This window comes from Octopus sinensis, linkage group LG25 (genome assembly GCF_006345805.1).
Source record: "Octopus sinensis linkage group LG25, ASM634580v1, whole genome shotgun sequence".
Taxonomy (NCBI): Eukaryota; Metazoa; Mollusca; class Cephalopoda; order Octopoda; family Octopodidae; genus Octopus; species Octopus sinensis.
In genome coordinates, this window is record NC_043021.1 from 26,515,721 (window position 1) to 26,541,776 (window position 26,056).

At 38.6% G+C, this 26,056-nt stretch overlaps 1 protein-coding gene across 4 annotated transcripts in view; it reads left to right on the forward strand.

Annotated features, from left to right (window-relative positions):
- LOC115224244 (recombining binding protein suppressor of hairless) overlaps positions 1–26,056 on the forward strand; it is a 238,572-nt gene that overhangs the window by 36,030 nt on the left and 176,486 nt on the right. The window contains exons 1-2 of one of the 4 annotated variants that reach the window (XM_029795043.2): positions 207–1,281; positions 9,090–9,219. The exons of 1 other annotated variant lie outside the window; for it this stretch is intronic. In XM_029795043.2, coding sequence (XP_029650903.1) covers positions 9,181–9,219 — 39 coding nt within the window. In that variant the 5' untranslated portion in view covers positions 207–1,281; positions 9,090–9,180. Of the gene's footprint in view, positions 1–206; positions 1,282–9,089; positions 9,220–26,056 lie in introns of those variants that run through there. 2 more of the 4 variants (XM_029795045.2, XM_029795044.2) reach the window with 2 other exon arrangements.

Below are 26,056 nucleotides of genomic sequence, written 5' to 3' on the forward strand. Positions count from 1 at the left end.
GAAGTGCGCGTGTTTTATACGTAGTGTTTATGCTGTTGTATACTATATTATACAGACCCAAACACATACATACAGCAGGCGTATATATCTCCGTTTGTGTCCATGTTGTAAATGCAATTGAGTGTGTGTGTGTGTGCGAGCGCGCGTTGTGCGTACGAACACCTGCTTTCCTTATAAGGAATATATCAATGCTTTCTTTGTCCCGTAAACTATAGATCAGATCCGTTTCTCTAGTTTTGTTGTGTGTGTTTTTTTCCCTTCTTAACTCCTCGACTCACTTCTCTCGTAGCAACGACGTCGTCGTCGTCGCCTGGAATCAGCGGAGCCCAAAGAACCAATTCCAATTTTTGACCAGATATAGTCCGTTGTGAATCAAAAACATTACGCTGCAAGAAGCGAAAAAAAAAAAAAGCCTAGAAAGAAAAGGAGGAATAAGAGAAAGAAAAAAGTTCCCTTTAGTATCACAAACGGGTGCCCCTATTTTTGCTCCTTTCGTGTGTTTATAGTCAACGACTTTTCCTCTTTTCTTCCTCCATCGTTTTTCTTCTTGTTTAAATTTTTTGTCTTCGTATTCTCTCCTCTTTCTCATGTTCACTGGTGGTTATTCCACTTTCTACTTCAATTCAGTCCGTGATGAGGATGTAAAAAGCAAAACAACCAAAACAAAAAAAGCGTAACCAACAACAAAAAACAAAAACCCCCAACAAGAACCTGTTAATGAGAACAGCCATTGGTTATTGTTCTCACGATGTCAGATGCAAATGCGATTTCCCACGAGTGTCCGTTTCACGTCCCCTCCCGCACAACTAGGTTAGTAGTGTATGAAAAAATGTAGCGGCGGCTGGAAGGCCACAAATCTTTACTCTCTCAGCACACATCGTGGAAGAATAACAACAACAAGAAAAAGTAGTTATTTGTTGTTGTGGGTTGGTGGTTGCCTTATTTACCGTTTGTTTTTTGCCTTCAGTTGTTGGGGGTCTCTTCCGTTGGCGGTGTGAAGAAGAGGTCAACTTGGTTAAAAGAAAGCTTTTTACTACGAAGTGTCAACAAAACACAACACACTGTTCTAGTGTGTTGTGTTTTGTCGTCACCAACTTCACATTTACTCCTGGACTATCTATCGATTATCGCCCTCATTACTATTAAAATCCTACTGAAAATAATAATAATAATAATCAACGGCTGTCTTGTATAAAAGCTCAGAAAACTTGTTAATGACATGGAATATTTAATTAATCTGCCGTTAGCATGAATGAAAAAGACCATATGAACACCAGCCAGGTAAGCAGACTCACATTTTCTCCCTCTCTTTCTTCCTCTCTCGTTTCAAACTCATTTGCTTGATAACAGGAGTTCAAACGATCAGACTTGTTACTCAAACAAAATAACTACTTCCTTTTGTTGTTGTTGTTGTTTTCGTTATTTCAAAGTTGGAGCTGTCATTTATTTATCATTGTACTTTACTGAATAAGTAATACTTATCATCTCTGTGTATATATATATTACATATATGTATGTATGTATGTGTATATATATATATACATATATATATATTACATATATGTATATATATACACACACACTCCCAAATATATACTTATACACACATACATATATATATATGTATGTATGTATGTGTGTATAAGTATATATTTGGGAGTGTGTGTGTGTGTATATATATATATATATATATATATATATATATATATTACATATATGTATGTATATATATATTATTTATATTATATATATATATGTTTGTGTATAAATATATATTTGGGAGTGTGTGTGTATATATATATATATATGGTTGTGTATGAATATATATTTGGAAGTGTGTGTATATATATATATAGTATATACACACACATAGTTTTAGACAGAACCACCATTCTTTGGTCAGACATTGTGGTCTCATGCTCCAGATGCTCACTTCACCAGGACCCTATTCCTATCCAGTCCATAATATCATTACTTTATCTTCATGTCTGTCATCTGCAAGCCTGTTTTCTTCCCATTCTGCGCTCACCCCCACCAGGATATATGCACAGAGGTTCTTGGCCCTCATAATGTAGTATTCACTCGCTGAGCTCATCACCACCAGATTACAACCTGTTCCTATAACCAGGGCCGAATACTTCATTCTGTAGGTTGTCCAACTGATTCATATCTCTTATCTGTTGCACAACTGCATATGGTTCCTCCTTCACACCTGTGCAATACTGCTGGTCAATACTGGGTCTTTTGAAGTTTTAGCTAGATGCTTTTGTCGAGGGTACAAGTCTTTTCATATTCCGTATTGAATGACTTGACAGCAGATGTCCCTGCGCAAGACTTGTTCTGCTTTCCTTGCTGAAGACTGCTGTTTGGTCGACAGTGGAGCCCAGGTACCTGAACTTGTCAATCTAGACAAACATGACCCCTTGCTATCTGTTGTATGGTAAGCTGCTGTGGTTCCATGGCTTCTGACATGGTCTTGAACTGTTTGGAGTTGATCTCAAGTTGAAACTTGGTAGAGGCTCCACTAACTTTATTTATCAGTCTCTGGAGCTCAACCATTAAGGTAGTGACCAGCACAATGCCATCACCATAAAGAATATTATTTTTTGGACACTGTCTGCTGAGTGACCCGAGGTCATCTGCTGGCTGCACACTGTCCGCTGAGTGACCCAACTGAGGTCATCTGCTGGCTGCCACATCACCTGTTTGGAGTGGAAATTAAAGCAGATGGCTGAGGCAAAACAACTATGTTGAACTTCTTTCTCAACGCTAAAACTAGCCCCTAAACTCACATGAGCCCTCACACTCACTTGTTGACCAAGTTTACTGTCTCTGCAGTATGTTGACAATACGTAAACACACACACACACAGACATAGACACATACATACACAGACACACGTGTGATCGACCAGACAGTGGATGTTGTTATACATCACTGGTCACAATGCACTTTGCATCATTTTAGCTTTCGAATGAAGCCCCTTCCACTGGCCAACTGTCCCCTATGATTAGAAGGCTAAGTTCATTGCAGGGTTACCCATTTACAGCTGAATAGAGTGGGGTAACGTGAAATGAAGTGTTTTACTCAAAGACACAACTCCCAGCCAGTCTGGGAATTGAAATCACGATCTCATGATCCCGAATGCAACATGCCTAACCACTCTGCCATGTCCCTTCGTATTACACAGACACACACATAAATGAAAACCATCCAAAAGAACTCCAAGTGGCCAGGATCATGAATGTGGACAGCAGAGATGAATAAAGTTATGTTAAATTCTATAATTGAGGAATTCCTAATTTAATGAAAATAAGTTACCTTAGGCACAGGTGTGGCTGTGTGATAAGAAGTTTGTTTCCTAACCACATGGTTCTCACTCCAATCCCACCATGTGGCACCTTGGGCATGTGTCTTCTTCTATAGCCTTGATCTGACCAAAGCATTGTGAATGGATTTGGTTGACAGAAACTGAAAGAAGCCTGTGTGTTTGTGCCTGTGTTTGTCCCTCCCCCATCAACTGTTAGACAACCAGTTTTGTTGTGCTTACCTCTCTGTGATCTAGTAGTTCAGCAAAAGAGACTGACAGAGTAAGTACCAGGTTGTTTTTAAAAAAATATACTGCGGTCGATTCATTTGACTGAAAATTCTTCAAGGTGGTGCTCCAGCATGGCCACAGTCTAATGACCTAGACAAGTAAAAGAAAAAGAAATACCTTTTTGCTATTGTGACCAGATCTGAATGAGAAGGGGACAACACCTCCAGATTCAAGATTTTCTGAAATTGACCTGTCATCAGAGTAGAGTTTGATTTTCTGGAGACAAGTGGTCAGTTGTGGACATGTGTTCCTCCAGTTAGACTTATTGTTGCTTTATTTTATCAATAATCAACTCTTCCATTTTCCCTTTTTGATTTCTAAAGACTTGTTTTTAAGCTGTTGTCATTGAGATCGGGTTCCCCCGTCTTGTGTTCATAGAATCAAGGCATTTCAGATTATGAGTGAAGTTAAAATCTGGCAGTTTTCCCTGTACCCATTTGATACTGTGTGCTTCCCCTTCTTCAGACTCCCTCATGGGCAGGAAGAATAGGGGACATTACACACCTCTGCAACAATGTTGAACCTGTTTGGGTTCCTAACTTTGGTTCATTCTTAGCGACAAGTTTTCTGGTAAAGTGGTTTGCTTGGTGTCCTTTTAGTAGATGAGCTTAGCACAAAACATAAAGATTTTCAAAAGAGATTCTGCTGTCAAAAGGGAAGATTTGTCTACTGCTCAACCTTCTGCTCTTGAATCCTACTTTTTGGTTTCAGGCAAGTAAAGAACCCCCAGGGACAAACAGCAAAGTTATTCGATGGTAGTTGCTGCAGTTACTTAGATTTCCTTTCTTAGACAATGCAATTATCACTCCATCACCTCACTTCAGGCTTCAATGACTGACCCTTTTAGTTGCAAAAAAAAAAAAAATATCCCAAGCCTTCTGCTGTGAAATCTCTCCCATGCTTAAGCAGTTCTACAGTCATCACATCTAACTTGCTGTTCTTCAGGTGATGAATAATTCTTCCATTGAGATGTCTTCATCTGTCACCTGTGATCCATCAAAGGCCTCTCTTGGATGAGGATGGAGAGTCCACCCATTTGGTCAATTACTCTTTGCTCATAAGCAACATCTGACCATCTTTATGCTTTAATCAGCTCTCATGAAACACTTCTTGCTTCTTCAGCTCTTTCACAATTCTCTACAGACATCAAGTGGCACTTCTCATTGCCTTTTCTTCCACCTCCTTTTGCCTTTCACCTCAAGCTATATCCTCTGGCCACCCCACCTACGACTCATTTCCATTTATTCTTTCCATAGATGTCTCTACTTTCTGTCTTTGTTGTTTCCATTTGCATACATTCTTTGCTTGACCCTTTTTTTTTTTGTTTTTACTTTTTACACCTGTCAGTGGTCAGGTTCTGCAAGGCTGAAGAGATCCATTAATCCTGGATATTGGTGCATGTCATGATGATGAGTCCACTGTCTCTCATAATCAAATTCTTCATCACCATTTCAAGGAATCTGGCCCAAGTTTCTGCCTGCTCGTCACAGCCTGTCTTTGTCATTTGTATCTTCCTCAGTTTCAAGCAGATCCATCCAACTCCCAGACTCCACTTTTCTACCAATATCAGCTCCATAGGTGCAGACATCTTTCAAGGATGAACACCATCTTGCACAAATGCTGATGCAGCGATCTCATTTCTGATGGTATCTTGCAACAAACTCCTTGTAGTTTTGTGGTTATGCTTCTGAGCAAAAAACACATTACTGGTCCTGGAATCCACAGCAGTTGCCCAGTACCAGCAGCCCTTTACTGTTGTTGGTAAAACCATAAAGCTTCACTATGAAGAATAATCCCCACCTGTGGTTGTCCAGTTAAGCATTGGAGCCACCCTTCACCCATCAAGGGTTATGACTTTGGCCATTATTTCAAGTTATGACTACCCTGCTTTACATGAGATCCAGGTTCAGTTGGTGTTGGCTGACAGTATCTGGAACTGGCCCCTATTCAGGGTAACAAATTCCCATTCACCTCTAGACATTGAAATTTGGTTTGCATATTTATCCATCATAGTTCCAGGCCTGTGTGGAGACAGAAGGATGGAGTGCAAGGTTGGCTGCTTTGCTTTCAGTTTTCAAATTGCTTCAGGAATGAATAGATTTAATCATTTGTTAACAAGGCAATGAGGAGTTGGCTCATTTGCTACCACAATTATGAATGGGTGGAGCTAGAGTTAAAGGTCGAGCTAGAGTTAAAGAACACTTGTCTGTCCAGTGCCAAGAACCCGACTGCTCTCAAAAATTAAGTAAAAAAAACAGGAAAAATAATCCAGAATCCTTGTCTGGTACTGGATTGATCCCAAAGTCTAACCAGCTCATGCCAGTCATGAGGCCAAACATCCCTGACAGTTTCATCTGAATCCATTCAGCAGCTCTTGAGGTATCTTGCCCACAGACAAACAAGCAAACAAACAAGCATGACAGAAAACAATACCTCTGCCTTCGCTAATAATAATGAACTAAACGACCTTCCACCCATGCCCTTTGGCTTGGCAAAAAGAGTTTGACTTAGACACACTCCAATGCACCTATGTACACCTACACCACTCCCTATAAGGCGGACATCCTGCATATAACTATCTCCCACCCACCCCAGTACAAGCACCCTCATGCAAATTGTACCCCCACATATACACAGACCCCACACACAGTCATTCTACATTACGCACCCCACAACTTTACCCTTTACAGAAAGAAAACAGACCAACAAACACAGCACTGTATATACCTACACCCCCAGAAAATATTATACATATGACACCGCTACACATACAACACACCCCATCCCTGCAGGGACACCACATTATTAATACACACTTTCCCAACTTCAAGATAACTCTTGCTGGCTTCACAACATACCTAACCGAGGGATATAACTCCTAGCCAAATCCCCCTGGTCCATTTTTTTGTTCCACCACTTTTTTTGCAGTAGCCGCTAACCGGTTGTGCTAATCCAATTGAGAGACAATAGAGAGCATTCGCTATATTCCCTTCCATATTGGCTACCTCTCATGAGCGTAAAGTCATATAATCGGATTGTTACCTAACACTCCATTGTATTTTTACATGAAACCAATTGGTAAGACCAGCTGTGATGGATATTTAATACAATAAAATTCGGATAATATACCCACTCTACTGACAGTTATATGAGTGCATCTTCTCCCAGACTTATGGCCTGTTAGACAACTCACACATGTATTTATATACAATATATAGAAACTTAGAATGTTTTCAGCCATTATTGGCCCAGGTTATGACTTAATAGCAACACCTGAGGAGGTCTTTTAAGTCACGTTTTGGGACACCATGGACCATTTGAGCAAAAAGTTGTTGGCTGAGATGTATCTAGGTGTTGTTGGTTTGTTTAGTAGTTCTTGTCCAGGAACTGTTTGAATGTCATGGGGCTTTGTTAGTACTTCAGTTTCTTTTGGTATAATGTTGAATAAAGCAGGACATTTTGAGGTAAAAAAGTTGTGCCATGATCTTATGTGATGTGAACTCTACTTTTGTAGGGGACACACAGCATTGGGCCTTAGCCATAGGCAACTCGTAAACTGATACCAGCATTGTTTGGATGATACTGGTGGAATATTTTCCACATTGTACTAGTAATGTAGTCTTTATGACCGAGAGGAGAAAATAGTATAGTGCTCATGGTGGCATTGGGGGAATAGGGTTTCAGTTTTTTGAGGCAAGCCCAATAATCAAGGTCTGTCGTGCTATTTATGTTTTTTGTTGTGAATGATCTCTGTAATGCTTCAATCCTCATTATATCTTGTTCTGCGTAAGGGGACCACAATGGGCAGCAGTATTTGAGGTGAGGCCTAGCAAATGTGGAGAACAGAAGGATGCTTGTTTCATACATATATATATATATATATTGGATAATAAAATGAATGGTTTACACCTGATAGCTTACTGGTAAAGCACAGTCACTTTTACAGTGACCGTTATGTATATGGCAAATGGAAGACTAGTTGAGTCTCTCACCCAATGAGATATATCTGCACTGCCAGATGCTCCTGAACTCTGCTATGTTCTTAACAGTTCATAAATAGCTAATCTATATATATGTGTGTGTGTGTGGTAGTAGCAGAGAACTATATTGGATTGCCAGAAGGGAAGCTAGGAGACAGGTATACTTAGCCAGGGGAGAAGCAGAAAGGAAGAAGTTTGCCAATGTTCTGCAGTGTGAGGGCCAAAGGCTTGAGGTGTTTTGGTTTGCAAGACATTGTGTCAGAGGTAATTATGATGTTGTAGGAAAGAAGTGAGTTCACATGGATGATGGCTCACTTGCAATTAGTGACTCTACATCGAAAGGGCCTTTGAAGGAGGACTATGAAAGGCTGCTAAATGTAGAGAATGCTTGGGAGGGACCAGCTATCTGAATCAACAGTAGCTTGATAGATAAAACAATTAAGGATATGAAGATATGGAAAGTCCCAGGCTCATCAGGAATCACCACTAAGATGCTTAAAATATCTGGTGGTGTGGGTTATGGTCTAGTCCCCTATATCGTCAATCAGGTTGTCTATGAGGGAGTCATACCCGATGATTGGTGTAACAGCATCATGGTCAGCTGCTATAAAAGTAAAGGCGACTCCTTGGACAGAAATAATTACAGAGGTATCAGATGATACCAGGTGATGAAAGCTACAGAAAGGGACATACCTCAGTTAATTAGGAAGAGAGCTCGTCTGGATGAGATGCAGTTTGGTTTTGTGTCGGGAACAAGCACTACTGATGCTTTCTTCCTGGTGAAGCAACTGCAGGAGAAGCATTTCACCAAATATAAACCTCTGTACTTGGTTTTTGTTGACATGGAGAAAACCTTTGACAGGGTCCCTCATCCCCTTATCTAGTGGGCAATGCTGAAGCTGGGGATAGATGTGTGTGTGTGTGGTGAGAGCTGTACAGGCAATATACAAGGATGAAAGTTGGTAATGAGCATAGCAAAGAATTTAGCGTACAGGCAGGAGTTCACCAATGATTGATTCTCAGCTCCCTCTTATCATAGTCCTTCAAGCTATAACTGAGGAATTAAAAAACTGGCTGCCCTTAGGAGCTCCTATATACTGGTGACCTTTTTCTTATTGCTGTATCACTACCAGAATTAGCGAAGAAATTCCAGGTGTGGAAGCAAGGTCTGGAATCAAAGGGCCTTAAACTTAATTTAGCAAAGACGAAAGTCCTAGTAAGTAGAACTGACAAATCACTGATCTCTTCAGGGAGATGGCCCTGTTTGATATGCAGAAAAGATGTTGATAGAAACTCCATAAGGTTTATCCAGTGTAAACCATGGACACATAAGAGGTGCAGTGGTATGATGGGGAGGTCAACAGAGAAAGTAGTCTTTGTGACTCTAGGCAACCAAGTTAGCAGTGAAGGAAAAGAAAAATGTGTAATGGTAAATAATTAAATACAAAAAAAAAAATTTGTTTTAATCTCCTGTATTGATATGTAATTACTGTGCAAAAACTATTTTCCAGTATTTTTCAACTCCTATTCATACCTCACTCAAATATAACATCTACATTCAACTTTGGAGTACTGGAATATGATATTAAACATCTTTAAAAAATGCAGAGTAACACAGATTTGATGGAAGAAAGTTTTCATGTAAGTGCTTTTCACTGTTTTCAGTTTCTCAAACATGTGTTGTGAGGTAATCTGTATAGTAGTAATAGCAGCTTTTATCAATTCTGGTTTAGTTTCAGATTGAAAATATTTTATAAAATACTCCTCCCTTGCCTGTCATAACTGACTGCTTTTTTTTATATTCTGAAAAAAAAAAAAAAAAAAAGGAATATTTTGGATTTCTCATTTCCACAAATCTAGATGTTCACCACATGCAACATTCCTAACAGTTTGGGCTTTGATTTGTTGTTTTATGTATCCTGACTCGGTCATTTAATTTTGTTCCTATTTCGCTAATACTGCATTGTGGAAATCTTATGCACTAAATGAGGTTTTTTTTTTCTGTTTTGCAATTCATTTTTGCATTATCTTTAAATTCTTCCTCATTCTGAATATTTTGATTTCACCTTGTTTATTCAACTCACATGTTCCACAACAAAACTCCACATTTCATTACCTGCATTGTTTTTTCTTCCAATATGATTTCATGTTTCTTAAGAATTTTTTTGAGATTTGGTGGTTGTCTTCTGTCTATAATCTATGACTATTTATTTTCTTAGATTCGATGACTGGTGTAAAGTTGGAAGGTATCATTTAGCCAAATGTTAGGTGTTGTGGTTTCTGGGATTGTGGTTGACTACAACTAGAATATTTCTGTTTGTACCTTACCACTCTTTGTGAGAGTTTCTCTAAGTCAGATATTAGGGTTTATTTTGTCATAGCTAGGACATGATTTACTAAACTTTTCAGGTAGTTCTGCCAGTTCTCTATCTTGTTTACTTGAGTTTATAGCTATTATGCATGTATGTCTTGCCATATTGAATGAGATATTTTTTTTAATATGGGATGGATGGCAAGATTTTTTGGTTTGTGTCTTTGCTATAGAGATTGGTTTTAATACTCCCAATTTTTTTTAATTATCAAAATATCCAGATTGGCAAGTTCTCTTTCATTCATTTCCATTGTGAATTGGATTGATTTATGAATGCTACTGATTCATTTAAGGCATCTTGGAAGATTTTCTTCATGTCTGCTCCAAAATTCAAAACAGTCATTCAGGGGTTTTTTCTACTTTTTTTAAAAATAGGATTGGAAATGCTGATCAAAAGTATTTCTGGATTTAGTATAGATTTTTTTCTATTGTTGCAAATGTGGGTGCAACATTTGTATCCATTGCCATCCTTGTCAAGGTAAGATAAAAAAAAGTAGTAATCGTTTTCTTGCATCACTCTTAATCTAACTAGTATAAATATTTTCAGAATTTGCCTGATTTATGTGTGGTTATTTGTCTATCTAGAATTCCACTGCCTTCAAATCCTAATCCACAAGGCATATTTGTGGAAGAGGCCAGTCACATCGAAACTAATCAGGATCATCTCTATATTTACTCTTTCAATCATAAACTAAATTAGAAATGGTGAAAACCACTACTACAAGCAATTACTACCATGCAGATTATCTTATCGTGTGTGATTGAGAATCTGTATAAATTGTTTTGGCTTCTGAAAGGATTTCCAAAGAAACGGTGAACAATATTTTGTAGGGTTTTAGAGTTCAATAACGTCACATTTCTTGTATTTGAGTTACTGAATGAGTGTTTATGTTGGGTGAAGCTAATTTTAGATGAGTTTTGGGCCTCGCAGAAGCAATGACAAATGACCAAGACCTTTGGCATTATGTTGCGCTTGAGAAGAAAACCCATCAAGCCAAGTGAAATTGTAGTCGTGGCAGATACACAGGTGTCATGCAAATGGCACATAAAAGCACCCATTACTTCCTTGCAATGGTTGGTGTAAGAAACCATTCCAAATCAGACTACAGTATGGTGCAGCCTTCCAGCTTGCCAGCCCTAGTCAAACCATCCAACCCATGCCAGTATGGACAATGGACATTGAATGATGATGATGATGATTTGCCATTAATTCTATATATGAAAATTATGGAGAAGTGTTATTGCACAGCTGCTGCCCAACATAGTACCTCTGTTGTGAGACATTTTTCTTGTATCTGTCATAGGTTATTCTTAGTGCCATTGCAATTTCAAATAATTATATTGTCAGATGGAAGTTGGGGGTGGGGTGGGTGTTTAATTTCCATTTGTTAGAAAAAAAATATTTGGGAGAAGTTAGAAGTGATGGAATATGTGTTTTATGTTGAATGAACCTGTTAGAGACAAAACTTCAAAGTCTTTGTTGAAACAATTTTATCTAAGTTTTACTCTACGTAATGTATTGAGTTCTGCTTTCGGTAAATGTTTTGTTGTTTCTTGAATTTATTAAATATACCAGATACATAATACATACTTACACACTCGTGTTTGCTTGTATATATATATGTACATATGCGTATATATATCATCATCATCATCATCGTTTAACGTCCGTTTTCCGCGCTAGCACGGGTTGGACGGTTTCGACCGGGGTCTGGGGAGCCAGGGGCTGCCCCAGGCTCCAGTCTGGTCTGGCAGTGTTTCTACAGCTGGATGCCCTTCCTAACGCCAACCACTCCGCGAGTGTAGTGGGTGCTTTTTACGTGCCACCTGCACAGGTGCCAGAGGGGTCTGGCATCGGCCACGGTCAGTTGGTGCTTTTTATGTGCCACCTGCACAGAAGCCAGTCGGGGCGGTGCTGGCATCGGCCACGTTCGGATGGTGCTTTTTATGTGGGGGGAGGGTGCAGAAATATAGGGGAGCACCAGTGGGGAGGGGTGTTCGGAGAAACGATGACAGGTTCTAGACAAGTAGAACGTAGGATATCACGAGAGGGGTAATGCATGGTGAAATAGCGTATATAATATATATATGTATGTATAAATTAGAAAAAAAACACCTTCTACCAATTCAATAATGAAAAATTAAATTATACCATTTAGAAAAATTACATATTATAGAAAGACTAAATATAAAATGAAATATCTAACAATGATTAAGTAATGTGCATAATGATAAATAAAATGTATATATTTGGTGTATATATATATATATAATCATAATATCGACCAGACCATCAGCTGGTCCTAATGTGCTTCCAGTTCTGTCTTGATTTTGGCCCAAATTCTTTTCCAGTCTCTCGAATGCCACTTGGCAAGTGCATTGGTTCATCTGTTGTCTGTGAATCTTGCAACATGTTCAACTATTCCTGGATGTTACACCCTCACCATCTCTCTTTTGCCCTCTGGGGGACCATATGTTCTCTTCAGAAAGACACCTGCTCCTGACCCCTCCCCTCATACTTTCACATCCTGCAATGCTTATACCCCACTCAGTTGAGGGGACATTAACCTCGCAAGCACTTGGTGACCTCACTGCCGATGGTTCTACAAAAACGCACCCAGCACACTCTGTAAAATCGTTGGCATTAGGAAGAGCATCTAGTTTCCAAAAACCATGCCAAAGCTGACATAGGAGCTCAATGCATCCCACTGGGTTGTTGGTTCCTGTCCATCCATGCCAGCATAGCAGAAAGGGGTGTTAACTGATGATGATGATGAGATGTGTGTATATATATATATATATATATATATATAGATGTATATATGTATGTATGTGTATATATGTATGTATGTATGTATATATATATATATATATATATATATATATATATATATATATATATATATATATATATATATATATATAATAGTTATCGCCATACTAATATGGCATTCTTATAAAAATAAGAAAAAAGCTGTCCGCTTATTAGCTCCATGAGGCCATCGCCTTAAGTTAGCTATTTGATACACAAACTGTATCCATATAACCTTCGAACAAGGGAGGTCAGTCGCACCACACTACTTGTATATATACACATAAAAATATGTGCAAAATGCATGTACATTGTTTGCGCTTATGGCGGTATGTGCAATGTATTTTCCATTTATTTCCATTCAGTCTGTCGCCACTGGTGATGAGAAAGGGTTTTTAATAACTCATACCATGAAATCTATAGATTTGGGATTATCCAAATAATTTTATAAGTCCTCGCTGTCTATTTTCCTCGCTTACAACCTTGTGTAGTGGAGTAATAATCTAAGGGGTTCATAGACCTTTTGGGGTCTATTTCTTGCAGACTGGTGCTGAAATCATTCAACACCCCTATTATAATTTTAATATAAATTAACCATTATGGTATTTTTAGTATGCTGGCCACTAATGAATCATTAAATAGTAATTTTATCCTAATTATGTATAAATATATATATAGGTGTATATATAGGTATATAACCATCATCATTATCATCTTTCTCACTGTGTGGCACCTTGGGCAAGTGTCTTCTTACTATAGCCTTGGGCCGACAAAAAGCCTTGTGAGTCAATTTGGTGGACAGAAACTGAAAGGATCCTGTCATGTATATAATGTATGTATGTGTGAGTCTGTGTTTTTCCTTCACCTCCAATTGACAACTGGTCAAGTGCAGTTGAGCAAAAGAGATCAATAGAATAAGAACTTAGCTTTAAAAAAATAAGTCCTGGGGTCAATTTGTTCAACTAAAATCCTTCAAGGCAGTGCCCCAGCATGGCCACAGTTAAATGATAAAAGATATATTTAGATATAAAGGAGAAAGACTGAAAATGTTGACTAAAAAGCACATAGCACCCGCTGGCGACTGCCTGAGTTACCGGTACCTTGAGCCGGCCCTGTGTATATATATATATATATATATATATACATACATACATACGTGTATGTGCACCGCCTTTAGTCGAGCAAATCGACCCCAGGACTTACTCTTTGTAAGCCTAATACTTATTCTATTGCTCTCTTTTGCTGAACCACTAAGTTACAAGGACACAAACACACCAACAATTGGTTGTCAGGCGATGGTGGCGGGGGGGATAAAACAGACACAAATACATACATATATATACGAAGGGCTTCTTTCAGTTTCCATCTACCAAATCCAGTCACAAGGCTTTGGTCAGCCTAAGGCTATAGTAGAAGACATGCAGTGGGACTGAACTTGGAACCATATGGTTGGCAAGCAAGCTACCTACCACATAGTCACTCCTGCGCCTATTTTACGTATTTCAATAATTACACTACGGCCATTCTGGGGCAACACCTTAATGAATTTTTATACAAATGAATCGAGCCCAGTCATTTTTTTTATTAAAGCCTGTGCTTTTTTTTAATCATATCATTCTCTTTTTGGCGAACTACCCAAGTTACGGGACGTAAATACATCAACACCGGCTGTCCCGTGGTAGTTGGGCACACAGACATACAATCTATATATATATAAATAAAAATTATAAATATATTGTGTTTGTATATCACGCACACCAATGTGTAGAGGTTTCAAATTTCGGCCCAAGGAAGGCAATTTCATGGCAGGGCTAAGTCGATTAGCCCGATCCTTGGGTTAAACTGGGGAAATAGGCGGAATTTGAACTCAGAACGTAATGACAGACGAACTACCACTAAGCATTTTGCCCGGCGTGCAACTCGTCGCCTTCAAACATATATTTCAAGTTGTAAGCCACAATGTTGAAATTTTATATGGGGGAGGGACTCATCTTTTCAAGTCAAACATTTCATGGAGTTATGTCTAATCTGTGACTGTCCTCCTAATTTGTTTTCTTTCTTTCTTTTACTCCCGATAGAATAAAATAGAAAAGCAAAAAAAAAAAAAAAAAAAAAAAATAGTAATAATAATAATAACTCGACAAAACTAATAATGCTTTAGCTGTGCCCCTCCTTCAGCACTTCAATGTGACTCTGGGAAAAGTTTCTGTTTTGAATAATAATAATTTAATTATATAAATTTGTAGGAGTATTTTCTGAAAATAGTAATTGTAGACTTCAACTTCATTTTAGGCCATATATTCTGTTAAATTTGTATATATTTTATGAAGCTCAACACGAATCTTACGAGATGGCTTCGATGCAACAATTTCTGCGTTAATAGACGTTCTCGGTGCAAAGCGAAAAATTGTCAGAATTTCTTTAAAAAGCAACCTTTTTATTTTTAATATAGAGTAAATTTCATAGTATTGTATTTCATTATATTTCAGGTATTTTCATAAAGACAGGCGAGACCGGATATCGCTCGCACTCGTAACTTCTTTTAATCCGTAGACGCACCAAAGTAGCTGAAAGTCCGACAGTTTCGTACATACCAACCACAGACAAACATTCATTTCGTGCTAACCTCCCCCCCCAGTTTTCTCTTTACATCTAAATCTACTCCTTACTTTTTTGTTTCCTCTATTCAATTATTTTTATTTCTTCTCTTCCTCTCATCTCTCCGTAGTTTTTTTCTTTTTCTTCACCGTGTAATAAACAGAAAGAAGACGAAGAAGAAGGCAGGACATGCCAGAGCGACCTTCTCGCACTTGCTTCAGTGTTATTTCCTGAGAAAGCAAGGCGGTGGCGACGGTGGTGGTGAAATAAGTGAGATAGTTACAGAGGATTGTAGTTAAGAGGTCGGTGGAGAGGATGGACTTCCGCAAACTTCACTTGGTTTATTTATTTTTTTACCTATTTATTTCTAGCGTGTGAAAATTTCCCACGGCTCCTCTCTCTCTCTCTCCCTCCCCCTCTCTCTCCCTTCTTCTCCTCCTCCCTCGTCGGTCTGTGTCTTTCTTTCTGTCTGAAAGTCTGTCGTTACCCGCGCCTGGTTTCGTTTGACCTGTTGTTGTTGTTGTGGCTTTTTAAAAATATTTTTATTCATGTTATTGAGTGTTACGAGGATGAATCGAGGATCGTATCACCTACCTACCTACCTACCTATCTATCTATCTATCTATCTATCTATCTATCTCTCTCTCTCTCTCTGTGCATGTATTATCGCACACACGTACACACACTCACTGACACTGACAATCCAATGAAGACCAAGCAGGCCGAAACTTCGGAGTTACTATCAACATTATTCTTGTTAAAGAGTAATAAATATCTACTCGAGCAAATCCTTCACTTTAATGTAAAAACTGCTTTTATTATAACACGACATAGAAACCCATATCACACACACGTGTGTGTGTGTGTGAAAATGAAGGTTTTATTATTCGAAAGCGACGTTGACTGATGGCGGCGGAGGAGGAGGGCGAGGAGGAGGGGGAGGGCGATGACTCAAGCTGAGAGGGAATTCATTGTAAAGTTCAAGTTGACGAGACTACGAGTGTGTGTGTGTGTGTTTAGATGTTTGTTTTAAGATGTATGTATGTGTGTGTGTGTCTGTCTGTATGTATGTCTGTCTGTCTGTATGGAGCACACGGACAGAACAAACAGAAAGGCAGAAATGCTTAGAGTCATATTTGGTTAATGTTTATTTCAACACCCGGTCACCAAAAAACAGGTGTAAAAAAAATGTTGGATCTTTTCGGTTTGACCGGCAGTTTTTTAAAATAATTTCCACGTAACTAAACACTTTTAAACTTCGTATACTGGTAGAATGTGTTTATAAAACTTTTTCTCTTGGCTTTATTGAGAAAATTCTATAGTTTGTAAGATATATGTTGTTATTTTTCTTCATTTTATGTAATTTCAACCAATCAATGACGTCTGTTGAGGTGAAAACATTCTGTGCCGTATTAATATGTCCCTCGTTTAAGAAACAGATTGGGTTTATTTATATTTCTGAGGAAAAAAAGATGCCCTTCCTCCACCCCTAACCCTAAAACAGATTGAAATGCAATAGATCGATACTAGGGTCATAATTATGGGTGACAATTCCATATGACACCACTAGAAAAAACTGCCTTTCAAACCGAAAAGATCCCAAATGTGTATTAAACGAATATAAAAACGAAAATTTGCGACAACGAACGGTGGGTGAGTGGGTGGGGAGAGAGGACTTTCGGAAAATTCACAAGATCCGATTTTTCTCCTCATAACTTTCATGAAAATGGATAACTTTTAATGAAATTCTATATAAATACCTTTCAAACGGCATAGATTACGATTATAAAGAAATTTGTGGGAAAAAATTTTCCCGAGAGAAAAATTCATAAATTGTTTTTTGCTTGAGTGCAATGGACAAAAGTTTTTAAAAAAATGTTTACATTCATTTATTTTTCGTTTGAGTCATATAATAAGGTTTTAAAAAAGATCCCAGCCGTGGAGATGTGCTATGAACAACAGCTAAGTCGCCCTTAACTTTTTTTTCCATAGTGAAACCATATTCAACACCGAATTTATGAATTTGTTTCTCTCACCATGATACATGGTGTACATAGATACATACACGTATACAGACACAGATATGTATACATAAGATACATACTTATGTATTTATGTATGCAAAACGCACACACATATATGTGCATGCATACATATATGCATATATATATATTATATATATACATTTACGCATACATGTATATGTAAGCATATATATATGTACACATATATCATCATCATCATCATCGTTTAACGTCTGTTTTCCATGCTAGCATGGGTTGGACGGTTCAACCGGGGTCTTGGAAGCCAGGCTCCAGTCTGATCATGCTGTGTTTCTACAGCTGGATGCCCTTCCTAACGCCAACCACTCCATGAGTGTAGTGGACGTATGCGTATGTATGTATGCATATGTGTGTGTGTGTACTAGGTGTGTTCAAAAAGTATCCAACCTTTGGGCATAAAAGGAACATGTCACAAATTTTATTCAGTCCCCTTCAAAATGCTCCCCTTGGGAGTTTACACACTTCTCCCAGCAGTTCTGCCACTGTTGGTAGCACCTCTGGAATGCCTTCTCTGGAATACTATGGAGCTCCACTGTTGCTTTCCTTATAATTTCCTCTTGCAACACAGATTGCCTTTCAGTGTAGTTTCAGTTTGGTGAAGGACCAGAGGTCACACGATGCCAAGTCGGGAGAGTTGGGAGCCTGTCGAACAAGTGGTGTCCTTGACCTGGAAAGCTTGGATTACGAGCTCTGTTCAAAAAGTATCCGCCTTTATCTTTCTGCTGACACTCTCCACATGCACAAATCCTCTCTTCAAATGGAAAGAACTGATCCTGTGCTCATTCCCACTTTGTAAGCAAATTCCTGGATTGCAACATGACAGTCTTCCATGATTGTATGTGATCCTTCTTAATTGTCTACTCATTTCAGCCAGTAAATGTCCTGCCTGAGCATGCCTTGCTCTCCACTGAGCTGTGGCCATGTTTCAAGCAGTTGTACCATTCCTTGATCTGAGTTTTGCCCATGGCATCATTGCCAAAGGCTTGCTGAATCTTCTGGATGGTTAGAACTTCAATACCACCGAACAATTGGCAAAACTTGATGCAATACCCCTGTTTGACACCTTCGGTCATCTTGTGCAAAAAGGAAAATCCAACAGATGCACCCTGTCCGTACTCTAGGCATAACAGCCAGGAACTGATGCAACCTACCAGTGTTAAAATTTTCATGCATTCACAGGAAAGGTGTCGTCACCTCCCTCTCAAAGGATTTTGTCCATGCAACATCAGTTTTGGAAAAATTTTAAATAGTTTTTGAACGCACCTTTTCTAGAAATGTATACAGAAATGGTGGTGCCCCAGCATGGCCACAGCTCGTGAGCTGAAACTAGATAAAATAAATAAAAATGAAATAAATATATATATTATGTATTCACACAGATGGAGTTTGGGAGTGTTCATTAGGACTGTCAGTCAGTTCTTGCAATTAGTCAAGTAATCAACTAATTGATCAATTGGTTCAGTTTGGGCGAGGTTCTTTCATCACATCCTTTTGGTAGAATGTTAGGAAGATGGGTTGCAGGGGTGAGGTTTACCAGGGACAGATTGTGTGCAGGCCATAGACATAAACAACAAGCCTTTATGGCCATGGACCCTCCCAAGCACAGCAAATTGCTAATCAACCCAGCCCTTCATCATCTTCTCTGTGAGGTTCAACATCCAAAGATCGTTTTTCACTACTTCATCCCACATCTTCATAGGTCTTCTTCTACATTTAGAGATCTGCACTTCCTTATGCATCACATGACCATTATGCATCACATGATCATACCAGTTCGGTCTTCTTTTCTGTTACCACAATGTTGTGTTTTTATGTATTGCATATTATTATTGTCTTGAAGTATTGAACTCCAAGGTCCAAAGTCTCCGAATGTAAGATGGTTGGAACTGTTAGCCCTCATATTGGACCTTCTCCATGAAGGGCCAGCTATTACTTTTTGTCCTGCCTCTACCTTAAAACCTTTTGGGTTGGATCTGTTGGTTGTGTGACCAACTGTTGGTATAGTCTTTAAATCTTTCCCACCATAAATCAAATATTTTTTCCTTGCATGAATCTCAGGCAAAATTGATTTTTAAAATTCCCCCTTTAATAAATATGGTCCTATAAACTTAGTGAAATATGGATGTGTATGTTTATGGAAACACACATCATCATTTTACTTCTGATTTCCAGTTTTTCTATGTTTGAATTCTGAATGAGATTTCTTAAGGCCCTTTCTGTCATCAGTCCTCACTTGTTTCCAATGCTGGTTGGACATTCTCCTCACAGAATATTGGAAATGAATGACATCCATTCAAAGCAATAAACAAATACACATACAATAAGCTTCTTTTACTTTCCATCTATCAATTCCACTTACACGTCTTTGGTCAGCTTGGAGTTGTAAAAAAATACTTGGCCTTGGTACCACACAATGTCCTTGAAACCATATGGTTGGGACTGAACTTGAAACCATATGATTGGGAAGCAGACTTCTTGACCACACAGCCAATACATATATATATTGTACGTTCCAGCTTCCAATCATTTCCATCACACACTCTGCCTTTCACTCTGAACAGAAGTCCCTTTTTCTTAGTGGAGGTAATAATGTTCTGGACTTTTTTCAATTTATTTTTTCGAGATGATCTGCTTTCACCTCACCCAGATATTACAAAAAAAACAAAAAAAACAAAAAAAACATTTTGGGTATTTTTAGGGAGCTTTTTGGGTGTTTGACAGAACCTGGTCCTTAATACTTGTTGTCCGTGTGCAGCTTCTGCTTATGAATTATGAAATCTCCCCCTTTCCTGCAGGCTGAGTGTGATCATTTCCTTAATGGTAAAAGTATTCTGTCTTCTCTCTTTCTTACTAATTCTTTAGTCATCACTCAGTTGATGCCTCTTCATTCAAGGTTTTGCTTCTATGAGTGGAATCTCTTCTCCAAATTTACTCTAGGGTCAGCTAAAAGAACTAGGCCATCAGCACGGGCAACTGGTCTGAAACTGACATAACTTGGAGGACTCTAATGAACAGAAGTGACCTGAGGAATGAGTCCTGATGGACTCTTACCTGTGTGCTAAATTCATCACAGACCTCACTGCTAACTTTCACCTTGCTGACTGTTACCACCTGTATGGCTCTTGCAAACCACTCAGTCTCCTAGTCTCCAACCAAATCAGAGAGTGCTAAACCCTATCAGAGCCTTCTCTTGATCAACAAATGTGATTAACCATATGACCATTATGCAAGAATCTGTTTTTCCTCCAACCCTCTTGTCTCATATTTTAACCCTTCACTGCCAAGCTTTTTGACTTTTTCTGTGACTTTCATAACATCATCTAACAGTTTGGCACCTGTAGATTGTGCATCTCATTTGCCCTTGTAGCAGTTTACAATGCTGCTACTGCGGTGCCACACCTGACTTGTTATGCTGGTGACCAGCTCATCAGAAATTTTAAATATCTTAGCTGTAATTCTTGATGGATCTTGGAGCCTTCCCTACCTTCACATCCTTAATCACTCAATCCACCATGCTGCTGTCAAGTTAAATGACTGGTCCCTCTGTTGGGGGTCTGCATTGGGTTGGCCCTTTTGTCCCATTCATTCTCTTCATTCAACAACATTTCATAGTAACACTTCCCAAGCCCTTATTTGGTCTTGTCAATGCCATGTATCCTTTTATCACTTGCATGAACTAAATTGGTGCTTTGGTATATAGGAAGCAGTGAATAACACATTCACTGATATTGCTGAATTCTTGCTGTGTTGTAAAAAACTCAGTGAATGCAACTGAAGTACCATTAAGTGAAAATCGCCATATATGTATCATACTAAATGTATATACACCATTGAAAAGTATGCGTGAAATGCATGTCACTCTCGTGAGTCACTGCTGCAAGGATGTTCGCCTCAACCCAACATGTATTGTGACTTTAATGCATATCTATGACGAGATTTTTCCCTCAGACAAAACCCACAGCATCATGCCTTTCAATGGTCTATATACATCAAGTATGATACGCCAATTGGTAGGTGTAGGGGGTGGAGAAGGTAAATCCAAACTGTCCCCAACACCTGTCACATAATTGTCGCTTAATTAGCAATTGATGTTGCTAAACCTCGAGTTGTATAGTTGCAGTCATCGAAATATCCATCAAATTCGATATGGGGCCAAGTGGATAATAATATACGTTGATGAATAAACTTTGCTAGTCGAGTACCATCCGCTTTATGTCATTGGATCGCGCTACTCTGTTACTATTGTTACAAGGCCTTCGAGGAAAGAAGCTATCCTGAAGCTGGCTCCGGTAAAAACCTGTTGTTATTTTTGAATATGTGGTGTAGTGTACGGTGACGCGTTCATTTCACTTCATTCATTTGTCGTCAACCGTTGCTGGTACCTACCGAGGTATAACACCCGGTTATTTTCGTGACTCCGACACAGTTCAACGAACACATTTTACCCCATTACACACACTGTTTCCATTTCCTCGCTCTACTGGTTTGTTGAGTAATAAACAAAAACAACGATCATTAATCGATAAACCAAGAAACGTTCTTCTTTCTCACAGATATTTCTGGATACAGGAGGTCCGTAATGTTTTATTCAAGAACCTCTGCTGTCGGCAAGAGATTGCCGCCTTTTGGGTTTCGAGGCCCTAAACAAATACAAAGTAACTAAATTCAATGAATAATGAAAACCACCATTTGTTTTTATGTAACCTAGTGTCAGGTTTAATGTTATATAAACTAGTGTCATGTTATGTAATAATACAGTCTGAGGTCGTTCCCTCTTCGCAGCGTTGATTGTTAAACGTGTTTCCGTTATCTCGTAAACACGGGTTTATTGTAAATAGCTCGGGCTCTCTGTGTGTGTGTGTGTGTGTATTGTTTTCTCACTCTCTCCATTTCTCTTATTCTTAATATTCTTCCTTCTCATCCAATTGTTTTCTTCTTATTTCCCTCCCTTAATAATATCACCATCTTTTCTACTCTAGGCACAAGGCCCGAAATTTTTGGGGAGGTGGCCAGTCGATCAGATCGATCTCAGTACGCAACTGGTACTTAATTTATCGACCCCAAAAGGATGAAAGACAAAGTCGACCTTGGCGGAACCTCCCTAAATAATATTTAAAATGCCAACTTGGGACAGTTATTTATAACTTAAAACTTTCTTTATGGTTGAGCATCTGAATGCAAGTGGAACGCCTATAGCTGGGCTCCAATCTGCCATAGGAACGCCCATAGGAACTTTATTATAAACTCGTGGTTGTCCTTGTCTGGGCTAACTTCGCGTTTTGTTCAAAGATTTCTTTTAGTCAGGAGAGAAAGCAGAGCCCTTAACCCAGTTTCGGGTTCTCGAAGCAAGAAAAAGGTTTCCTCAAATCGCAGACTTTCGTCCGAATGATTGTATCAAATTGAATTGCGCTAAAGGAATCCCTACCCTGAAGGTACCGCCAAGTAGGCCATGGGTGGGATTTTAACTCAGAATGTAAACAGCCGAAGCAAATACCGCAAGGCATCTGGTTCGACATTCTTGCACTTCTACCAACCCACTGTCTTTGGTTAATTATCTAGTTAAAGCCCCCCCCCCCAAAAAAAAAACAAGTGTAAGAGGTGTACAAAATTGTGTATTAAACGAATATGAGAGCAAAAATTTGCACCAACGAACCGGGGATGAGAAGAGGACTTTCGGAAAATTCACACGATCCGATTTTTTTCCTCTTAAATTTCAGAAAAATGGATTTCTTTTAATGAAATTTTATATAGATACCTTTCAAACGGCATAGATTACGATTATAAAGAAATACACACACACATCTATCTATCTATACATACATATACACACGCACACACAGATATATATACATACACACATATATACATATATATGCACACACACACCCACATATACATATATACGCACACACATACAGACATACGCGCACACACACACACACACAACTCCCAATCGGAGGAAGAAGTAATCTTCTAAGGTATTTTCAATGTTTTTTGTTCTTTCACCTTTACTTTGATTTCTACCCCCAGAAAGAAAACTCCATGGAATTCCATGGGGTACGGTACCCGATTCAGTCCCACTGCGTGGCATCTTGGGCAAGTGTCTTCTGCTATAGCCCCGGGCCGACCAATGCCTTGTGAGTGGATTTGGTAGACGGAAACTGAAAGAAGCCTGTCGTATATATATATATATATATATATATATATATATATATATTATATATATATATATATCTATATCTATGTATGTATGTATGTATGTATGTATGTATGTATGTATGTGTGTGTGTGTGTGTGTGTGTGTGTGTGTGTGTGTGTGTGTTGTCCCCCTAGCATTGCTTGACAACCGATGCTGGTGTGTTTACGTCCCCGTCACTTAGCGGTTGGGCAAAAGAGACCGATAGAATAAGTACTGGGCTTACAAAGAATAAGTCCCGGGGTCGATTTGCTCGACTAAAGGTGGTGCTCCAGCATGGCCGCAGTCAAATGACTGAAACAAGTAAAAGAGTAAAAAGAGAGAGTATATATATATATTTGTCTATGTATATATATTTGTGTATGTGTGTATGTATATATATTTGTGTGTGTGTGTATGTATATATATATATATATTTGTGTATATATATATATTTGTATGTATGTATATATATGTGTGTATGTATATAATGTATATATATGTGTGTGTGTATATATGTATGTGAGTATATATATATACTGTGTTTTTCTTTATTATCATAATCTATACCGTTTGAAAGGTATTTATATAAAATTTCATTAATGGGTACCCATTTTCCTGAAAGTTATGAGGGGAAAAATCGGATCGTGTGAATTTTCCGAAAGTCCTCTCTCCATCATCCGGTTCATTTGCACAAATTTTTGATTTCATATTCGTTTGATACACATTTTTTTACACCTCTTACACTTGTTTTTGTTTTGGTGGCCGGGTTTTAAGCTAGAAATAAACCCTGTCTTCGAGTGTTTCTTTTTGATCGACCCCTCCCACTCCGCGAAAAAAGGATCGACTCTCGGCCGTACATTGAACCCGCAGCGCTGATAACGAAGACTTCATCTTCATGTAATATAACTTTTAGACACACATCATCATCATCATTGTTCGACCGTGGTCGAGACAATGGAATTTACCATGTTGCGCCAGACTTCACGGTCCATCATAGCATTACGGAGGTCCTGTTGCTGGATGCCTGTATCCCTGGAGATTACATCAGGGTAGGAGAGTGTGCGCCCTCTGGTGTTGCGAGTAGATGGCTTCCAGAGGAGAAGAGTAGAAATTACTTCTTTTTCAGCTCTACAACAATGTCCAGCAAACTGGACTCTCCTACCTTTCACAAGAGATGACACAGGTGGTAATTTCCCATATATTTGCATTTTAGTTGGATGGCGCCTCCACGAGAGATTTTGAGCTCTCATAAGGAGGCGAGTGTAGGTTCCATCCAACCGCCTCTCAAGCTTCTTTGATAACGTCCAGGTTTCTGAGCCATATAGTAAAATTGGTTCGACTGTGGCTTTGAATATTTCAAGTTTGAAGTCTTTGATGACCAGATCTTATGCATGTCATTACAGGCTGACCAGGCCATACCCTTTCTAGTTAGAAAGTCTTTTCCAGATGATGATATGTATGAGCCAAGATATTTATAATCAGAAACCATATTTAAGGGCGCGTTTTTGAGAGTGTGGATGATGCAATCACTGTTGGACAGGCACTTGTTTATGTATTCAGTCTTGGTCATCTGATCAAGCAGACATATAAATCAAAACACATTCCATCCATGACATTCCGTCGCGAATATGATTCGAGGGATAGAGACTCTCCATCCCACGTGTCTCAGCATTTGAGCGACTGTTAGTTTCTATTTCTATTCGCGCCATCCACATAGAGGCTTCTTCGTTGACTCGGGGCTAAAAATTGCTGCTGTTAAATAGCAATTTCTATACAGAACCTGAATAGACAAACTGATAAATGATTTAAAACATTCCAGCCATGACCATCCCATAATTTTATCATTATCTAAAGCTTGTAACTTCTTTTATTACTAATTTCTAGGTAAAAAAAAAAATGAATGCCATTTTCGTCACCAGCAGGTAAAAAAACATCAAAACTACACTAAAAAAATAATCAGGTGAAAATTGAAAACCTTCAAATGGTTGGAAGAAATTAACAAGATCCCGTCTTTCCTTCTTTTAGATTAGGGTGTAATTCGAGGACGATTTGGCCGCTATTTCTAGCATGCCCAGCGACTGCGGATCTCCCCTCACCACCACCGAAAATAGTTTGTGTATATTGTAAATAAGATTATTTTGGGAAAGTCATTTTCGTAGAAATTAGGGTTAATTAGTTTATTGTCCTGTAGTTAGTAATTAAATACTACAATTTATATTTGTTGCGTACGTGACCAGCACACACATATAATGTGTGTATTGTGTGTGTGTATGTATATCTTTATATATATAAAACTGAGAATGTGTGTCTGTCTGTGTGTTTCCCTAAAACTTGAGAACTACACAACCAATTTCATTCAAATTTTACACATGCCTTACTTAGGGTCCATGTAGTATCATGGGAAAAAAATGTTCAACTTCTTGCCTAGAGCGAGCCCATAGCAATATCATATCTTC